Raw genomic sequence first — 9,189 nt, 5'->3', positions numbered from 1 at the left:
CAATGAATTGGCTAGAACGTCAAAATGATCTTGATCCAGTTCAGTTGATTTATTTAAAAAGAATAAGGGATATATGGCTGCTAAATAAACGCGTCTTCTTTGAAACGATATCTTTGCTGGATTTCTTTTGCAATGGAAAATAATGAAAAAAGTGGTAAAATCCGTAATTGACAAAAAAAGTATTAAGAAACTGAAATATGATAAAAATAATTCTAAATAAAAAAAAGTAATAAAATGTTTTTATTAGAAATATTTAAAAATTGAAAAAAAAAAAAAAACTTAAACCTGCCAGAGCTATTTTAGACAGTACTGCCAGTCCTAAGCCTACAAAAGGTGCGAAGGGAAGTTAATGCAAAAATAATAATCATTTAAACTAGATTTTAAGCAACTTTCCAATTATCCGAACTTTTCATTATCTGAACCATGTTCGGTCCCGAGCAGTTCGGATAATCGGCGCTCTACTGTATTATATCACCATATTTTATGCAACATTAAGTTGGTTCCAACCTTATAAGATATTTTACTTTTTATAAGTTTTATTATGCCTGCAATTAGCAATAATAATTGTAAATATAGATTTCTTGATGTTCACGAAAAATTATTTAGAACTACTTTTTATTTAACCTCTGTTAAACAATATATAATTCCAATTTTTTTAATACTTGATTGACTGTTCTATATAAATTTCCTTATCTGTGTTAACTATATTTTCAATTTAGTTGTAAAAAAAAAAAAAAAAACAACTTTCAAAAATTTGCAATTGACAACAGCTGCTGCGAGTTCTGTATTTTAAACATTCAAATCTTTATAAATTTTTAATGAATTCACTAAAATTTATAACATTTTTCTTTAATAATTGATTTTAATTTTTACTTTTGAAAAAGTTTATTTTTAAAAATTATATTTTTATCATGTTGATTACAGATGTGCGACATATTTGCATTCATGTAACTAACTTCAAAATTCGTTCCAAAAATAATCTTTAAATTGATAAGAATTGAAAGAATTAGTTCAAAAATTTTAGTATCCATAATAAATAGGGAAGCTACATCTAATATTTTTTTTATTGTAATAAATAAACATTTGTAAAAAAAAATCATAAGAACAGTAATTAATATAAATATAATAAAATAATTTATTTAATGCAGTGTAACAATGACAGGAAGTATTTTCCCTGAGAAATATTTTAAGTAACTTCCTGATTAAATACATGCTATTAACATTAAAATTATACAACCGTACCTTCATCAGTGCTGTTGTGAATTGGAGTTGTTAACGTTCGCAACCACTCGTCACACTCATCTGGTGTTTCAGTTGTTTCTATAAAATAAAAAAAATAAATAAAAAACTATATTGATACCAGACATGCTTGTTTATTTCAATCTGTTAATTTATATCAAGTTTTTATTTGGTTAGATGCCACAGTAAAAATTATTCAAAAATTTATGCATTTGTAACACTTTGAATAATTTTATATATTAATACCGAACATACTGGGTTATTTTAATTAATTATTTGTATCAAATTATGATTTGAAATTTGAATGGATAACACAAAATAAATATACAAAATGCTATGCATTTTTAGACGTTTTAAAGATTTTTCCAAATTAGTTAAGGAAACACTTGTTGATTTCAATATTTTTATCCACTTCTGATTAAAATGTATGCCTCTAAAAAAATAAACCAAAATTAATGCATGTTTTTGCATTCAAAAAATTTTCTGTATTAATAATGAAAACACTAATATAGAAATGGTTCAAACGATGCACCATAAAAAGAAAAATGATACAAAAGTAAATAAAAATTAATGCATGTTTAAACATTTTTTAAAAATTCTCTACATTAATGCGGAAAGTATTCGTCCATATAAATTAGTTATTTATATTATAGTTTTAAGGCCATACCGTTTTAACGTTTAACTTCAAAAATAACTATTTTGATTGTTTATATTTCCAGAATCTTAAATTTTAATCATTCTTCATTCCGCAACGCAACCCCATTATCTAAAAGTGGCAATTCTGTTATTAATTTTAATGGTACACGAATTATGCTAATATTTATGGTAAATGAAGTCTTAAAAAACCTATAGATTATGTATTGCAATGACGCGTTAGGATGTTTTAGAGGACAGCACTTCTATTTAAAATATTAAGCATTAAAGGGACTTACTCGGTGGCCGGTATCTATCGCCACAGTTTACTTTGTCTTCCTCGAAGCAAATTCTCATGACGTTGTCAAAAAGTGTACCGCTGGGGCATTCATTCTCTTGGAATTCACCGTCTTTGCAAGTGTAATACAATCTGCAATCTTTGGGATGGTGGAAGTCCCCATCTTCTTCTTTACACTCATCTTTAATTGGCTTTTCTGTTGTTGTACTTACTCCAGTAATTGTTGAAACTTTAAGAAAAAAAGTTAAAATGTGTTTCGTCTGTCGAAACTAGAATAATCTTGCACATTGCGCAAAAAAGAAAAGAAAAGAATTTTAATAGGATAACAATGTATCACTATGAATAACTTTTTTTCTAATCATTGAATTTTCCCGAGTGCCTATCTTAATGCTTTAAAATGGTGACTTCAAATATGGATATTTTTTTGGCCAACCAATATTTTAAGTCATCAGTTCATTAAAGGTGTTCCGTGTAGCCTTTGCTCTATGTTCCCTATACGCCTGTGTGTTTCCTATGTATATCTAGGGAGGTCCTAAATTATCCTTTTAAGGGGTGCAATGGGTCCTGATTTCATTTTTATAAACGACACCACACAGAGCACTTCTTGTCGACCATTTTCTGGTTATTGAAGATATTCGCTGGATGTATTGGCCAACCAGATCTCCAGACCTCAGCCTTATAGAGCATGCCTGGGAAGCCTTAAGGAGGGCAATTGCAGCACGTAACCTCGCTCCGAAAACCGCCCAGTATCTGAAAACAGCGTTATTGAACGAGCAGGACAAACTGCCGCAGGAATTCATTAACTCTCTTATTTCTATTATGAAATCACGATGTGAGACCTGTATATCCATACGAAGGGCCATACCTCCAATTAAGCTTTTTTTTAAAAATTCAATTCTGTAACCATTCATTGAAACCATTCAACACTGGTGAAGTTAAAATTGTACTAGTTCAATTAGCGTGCGAAAAATCAATCTTAATGGTTTCTGGGGTCAATTCAAATATGCTAATTAATTAGTAAAAGTCCTTAAGATAATAAATTTTAAGCCTAGTGTCCTTTTAAATAACGGTTTTTTCTTCACAAAAAAAAGTTGAACACAAGTGTTTTATAATTGAGGTTATTTTGCAGAAACAATATAATTTAGTTTTGCATACCAATATACATTAATATAATTTAGATTTTGATCTGAAATCAAGGCAGAGTGTTTTTTTGAAGCTGAAGTGCAAGAAAACAGAAAAAAACAGCATAAAAAATTTGTGCAACATACCACACTTTTTTTTATAAGTGTCTTTCATATATTGACAACTTTTGATAATTGAGCTACAACTTTATAAATAACTCAAACTTCGTTTTTTAAATTCGTTGAAAGAACCCTGAGTGCAAAAGGTTAACGTTGAACAATTAAATTCGCAGATTTTAAGCAGTATCTTGTCTAGTTCTGAATTTGTTTTTGATGTAAGCATAAGTTAGAAGTGGATAAAGTGAACAAAAAGTCTTTCAATTGTTAAGCATGGTTATCAGAGTAACTTAATTCTTTTCTTGAATTTGGCAGGTATTTAGAAGTACATAAAATCTTTCTTTTTCCTAACTCTGCCTCTCACATGGTGTGAGATGTGGGGAACTGCAGAGATGCATAATATAATCCTGTGGGCCTTATTCAGCGATGTAACAGTTAAGATAGACGCTGACAATTGCACTCTAGTAAAGTTGAATTCAGAAAGAAGTGTACTATCTTGCAGAAATTTAGGATTTTATCAATTACAATTACATTGCTTAAATTTATGCAAAAAAACTTGAATATTTTTTGGTTCTAAATAATTTCGATTATTATAAAAGAGAAAAAAATTAGAGGTTTTTTGCGGAATTAATAAATTCTATATTAGCAAGTCTAAATTATTGCGAATAACCTCAAATTTTGAAAGTCAAAAATACGAAACTGTTTAAGAAGGGAAAGTTTTCCCAGAGAAAGAACGTTATTATGTTTGACTTCATAATTTAAAATATCCATATCGCATATCTCCTACACTATTTAAATAGCATATTTAAAGCCAATCCCACCAACCATTAAGATTGTCTAATGAATAACCAATCCCACATATTAGGATTACATCTTATGCTAAAATCTGATTATTAGATAAAAAGTTATTAAGAAAAGTTGTTCTTTCTTTTTATCACCATCGTAATCGATTAGTATATTTTATGACCAAGTTACAAAAAATGTCAGTTATGAGTTGCAACACAATGGCATTAAACACACTATTAAACACATTATTAATGGCACTATTAAAAATTCGAAACTAATTTTCCGCATGTTACGTTATTTTAACTAAAGTTATCAATGTAACTTAAAATCTCCTGGTTAAAAGCCTGTTAATCTTAAATAATAAATTACTAAAATAAAATACTACTTACATACTGGCCTTTTTCTAGAATCACAATCTACCCAGTCTTCTCGATAACATTTTTTGACCATTCGATCGAAAACAGTGCCTTCAGGACACTTCATGAGGCTTGCCACACCATCTTTGCACTGAGTATAAAGTTCACAATCTTCCTCATGCGGGTAACTCTCATCCTCGTCATTGCATTCTATTGGGGTGACGACGGTGAAAGGTGAAACAGATGACTTTTCAGAATTTTTGTCAGTTGAAGCTGTATACTTTGGAGTTGAAATTTTTCCTTCCCTGTCATCAGTGGCTCCTGTCCCTTTTCTCCCGTCATCAGTAATGCCTGTTCCTTTCTTTCCGTCATCAGTGGCTCCTGTTCCTTCCCTCCCGTCATCAGTAACACCTGTTCCCTTTCTTCCGCCATCAGTGGCTCCTGTTCCTTCCCTTCCGTCATCAGTGACTCTTGTTCCTTCCCTTCCGTCATCAGTAACACCCGTTCCCTTTCTTCCGTCGTCGGTGGCTCCTGTTCCTTCCCTTCCGCCATCTGTAACGCCTGTTCCAGTGTCATCAGTGACTCCTGTTCCTTTCCTTCCGTCATCAGTGACTCCTGTTCCTTTCCTTTCGTCATCAGTAAAACCGGTTCCCTTTCTTCCGTCGTCGGTGGCTCCTGTTCCTTCCCTTCCGTCATCTGTAACACCTGTTCCTTTCCTTCCGCCATCAGTGACTCCTGTCTCTTCCCTTCCGTCATCAGTACCACCTGTTCCCTTTCTTCCGTCATCAGTTACACCTGTTCCCTTTCCGTCATCAGTGGCTCCTGTTCCTTCCCTTCCACCATCAGTAACACCTGTTCCTTCCCTTCCGTCATCAGTAACACCCGTTCCCTTTCTTCCGTCATCGGTGGCTCCTGTTCCTTTCCTTCCGTCATCAGTGACTCCTGTTCCTTCCTCTCCGTCATCAGTTACACCTGTTCCCTTTCTTCCGTCATCAGTTACGCCTGTTCCCTTTCTTCCGTCATCAGTGACTCCTGTCCCTTCCCTTCCGTCATCAGTAACGCCTGTTCCCTTTCTTCCGTCATCGGTGGCTCCTGTTCCTTCCCTTCCGTCATCTGTCGCTCCTGTTCCTTCCCTTCCGTCATCAGTAACGCCTGTTCCTTTCTTTCCGTCATCAGTGGCGCCTGTTCCTTCCCTTCCGTCATCAGTAACACCTGTTCCCTTTCTTCCGTCATCAGTGACTCTTGTTCCTTCCCTTCCGTCATCAGTACCACCTGTTCCCTTTCTCCCGTCATCAGTGACTCCTGTTCCTTCCCTTCCGTCATCAGTACCTCCTGTTCCCTTTCTTCCGTCATCAGTGGCTCCTGTTCCTTCCCTTCCGTCATCAGTAACACCTGTTCCTTTTCTTCCGTCATCAGTGACACTTGTTCCTTTCCTTCCGTCATCAGTACCACCTGTTCCCTTTCTTCCGTCATCAGTGACTCCTGTTCCTTCCCTTCCGTCATCAGTGGCTCCTGTTCCTTCCTTTCCGTCATCAGTAACGCCTGTTCCTTTCCTTCCGTCATCAGTGGCTCCTGTTCCTTCCCTTCCGTCATCAGTAACACCTGTTCCCTTTCTCCCGTCATCAGTGACTCTTGTTCCTTCCCTTCCGTCATCAGTACCTCCTGTTCCCTTTCTTCCGTCATCAGTGGCTCCTGTTCCTTTCCTTCCGTCATCAGTGGCTCCTGTTCCTTCCCTTCCGTCATCAGTAACACCTGTTCCCTTTCTTCCGTCATCAGTGACTCTTGTTCCTTCCCTTCCGTCATCAGTACCACCTGTTCCCTTTCTTCCGTCATCAGTGACTCCTGTTCCTTCCCTTCCGTCATCAGTACCTCCTGTTCCTTTCCTTCCATCATCAGTGGCTCCTGTTCCTTCCCTTCCGTCATCAGTAACGCTTGTTCCTTTCCTTCCGTCATCAGTGGCTCCTGTTCCTTCCCTTCCGTCATCAGTAACACCTGTTCCCTTTCTTCCGTCATCAGTGACTCTTGTTCCTTCCCTTCCGTCATCAGTACCACCTGTTCCCTTTCTCCCGTCATCAGTGACTCCTGTTCCTTCCCTTCCGTCATCAGTACCTCCTGTTCCCTTTCTTCCGTCATCAGTGGCCCCTGTTCCTTTCCTTCCGTCATCAGTAACGCCTGTTCCTTTCCTTCCGTCATCAGTGGCTCCTGTTCCTTCCCTTCCGTCATCAGTAACACCCGTTCCTTTGTTTTCATCATGAGTAGATCTCGTAGAATCGTTTTCATCGTCGGATGTAACTGTTCCAGTTGGTTCTTTCGTTGCTAAAATAAAAATATTATTTGTTTTAACTCTTGTCATTAATAATTTATAATTTTAATTGAATGTTTGCTTTGGGGGGAAATTTCCTGGGTGTAGGTAGGAAAGGAGATAAAGAATGATTTACTACATGGAAGTAATGTACAGTGAGCAAAAAAGAAAAAAAAACCGGAACACCTTCAATTTCTTTTTGATTTCGATGTATATCAAAGAGAAAATATGAAAGATTTTTAGGCGAAATGTCCTATTAAATCCCAACAAAAACTTAAATATTCATTATAATTCATAATAATTTTACAAGCAAAAGAAGGAATAATTTTCTAATAAGGAAAGAGGGGCTGACCACAAATATGTTAGTTAGTTAGTGTAGACGATAATTTTCATTACGAATTCAGATGCAAAAAACACTCTCCATCATTGAACATGCCTTTTCTTTCGCTTGGATTATGATTCCTTACCTCGAAAATTAAAGGGGAGACGCAATTCGGGAAATATGGCCTCAATTGTTTGGTCAGGAGAGCGTTCGAAAGTTTGGACCCCTTAATGTAATTTTTTTTTATTATTTTCGCAAACAATTATTTCGTGCAAAAATTTTTTTAATAATTATTTATTATTTTTTATTATTTTATTTAATAAAAGTTGAGAAAATTTGGATTTGTAGGATATACAAATTTTACATAATTTTAAAGAATGTAATTTTATATGACAAAATACAAAATTTGAATGAAATCGATAGAGTAGTTATGAGAAATCAAAAAAGTATGAAGCTGAACTATGAAAATCATTCACATAAAGAAAGTCATCTTACAATCTTACTTTTTTAAAATTCGATTTCTCTGGAATTATTCGTCGACCAATTTCGATCAAATTGTGAATTTCGGTATGCAAAATTAGATACTTTATAGTTATTAAACGTTTTGAAATATATATATATATATATATAAGTTCAAAATTGGCATAAAACAAAGGAAAATTATAGATAAATGCAAGGGGGGAATAATAGTGAAAAAAAAATAAATAACAAACAACTGATTAAAAAAAAGGATGAAATTTTTAAAAAAAAAAAACGGAAAATAAAAGATATAATCTTTTCATCAGCCCACACGATTATATCCGCAAAAAGGAGTGCTTTCTGATATTGTGTAAATATAGCCAAAGCAAAATATAGTAATACAATAGTGTGAGGAGCACTCAAAAAAAATTTTTACCAAAATTACAATAAATAAAATAGATTACAGTAAGTAAAAATAATATGTAAAAACAGAAAATAAAATGAAAAAACATTATAAAACAAATCTCTAAAGCGAGTAGTGAAATTAGATGTACTTACAAGAACGGGAAATTTTCCAAGAATGATTTAAAAATATTTTCGCAAGATTGCCAGATTACAAAATATGAAAACAAAAGCGCAAATTGAGTTTAACTAGAGGAATTTGAAGTGCCGTTCTTACTGCATTGCTAAAGTGATTCGTTATGCTGTGCATTGATCTGTTAGTTTCCAAGGATGGGCCCAAAATGGATGTGAGCTAGGTAATATTATTCTGGATAATTTAAAAAATTGACCATAAATAATTTTAGAAAATAAATAAATATTTATTCAAGAAAAAACATAAAATAGAAAAGAGAAACATAAGTTGCCTTTTTGCATAAAATGCCTGTAAACTGGATTTGCACATTTTAACACAGATTTGCCCGAAATGGATTTGAACATGGAAAAACTAATAAAGAAATTTTTAGTAAATAATTTTACCTACGGATTTACCCCAAATGGATTTGCACATGGAAAAATTATAAAAATTAACAAAGGAAATTCTTTAGTAAAGGAATTTTTTGGTAAATAATTTTGACCACTGATTTGCCCGAAATGGATTTGCACATGGAAAAATTATACAAATAAACAAAAATTTAGTAAACATATCCACAAAAATATACGATTAATTCAATGATTTTATATAAGATTTTATTACTTTAGTTGGGTATCCATTGTTTTTTTATCAAATTTTGAAAGAGTTTATCGATTTGCTTTTTGGATAAATAAATATTACTACATATTCGTTAAATTCTGTTCATTTCATTTAAAGTGGTATTTAAATAGATGGTGCTAGAAACATTAGAATTTTAAGTAATTAGTTTATTAATATTAAAATTAATTTGTTTTATCTTCATTTTGAACTTAAAGTATGTCACAAAGAAAAAATTTCACGTTCACGATTTTTTCTTGCTTTTTTTAGGGTGTAAAAAAGAAGAAAATTCATGTAGAAATAACGTGCCCCAACCCCCCAAAAAAAATTTCGTTTATATGTAGAATTACTCATATATTTATATATA

At 33.3% G+C, this 9,189-nt stretch overlaps 1 protein-coding gene across 4 annotated transcripts in view; it reads right to left on the bottom strand.

Annotated features, from left to right (window-relative positions):
* Positions 1-1,114: 1,114 nt before the first annotated feature.
* LOC107445347 (papilin-like) overlaps positions 1,115-9,189 on the bottom strand; it is a gene marked incomplete at its 5' end in the record, with an annotated part of 20,189 nt that continues 12,114 nt past the window's right edge. Inside the window, 4 exon segments of one of the 4 annotated variants that reach the window (XM_071180119.1) lie at positions 1,115-1,320; positions 2,172-2,399; positions 4,584-5,345; positions 5,403-6,866. In XM_071180119.1, the coding sequence (XP_071036220.1) occupies positions 1,229-1,320; positions 2,172-2,399; positions 4,584-5,345; positions 5,403-6,866 (2,546 nt within the window). 4 annotated transcript variants of the gene reach the window in all.

This window comes from Parasteatoda tepidariorum, chromosome 4 (assembly GCF_043381705.1).
Source record: "Parasteatoda tepidariorum isolate YZ-2023 chromosome 4, CAS_Ptep_4.0, whole genome shotgun sequence".
Taxonomy (NCBI): domain Eukaryota; kingdom Metazoa; phylum Arthropoda; class Arachnida; order Araneae; family Theridiidae; genus Parasteatoda; species Parasteatoda tepidariorum.
Note: the sequence above shows the minus strand (reverse complement) of the source record. Positions and strands in the feature narration are given on the sequence as shown.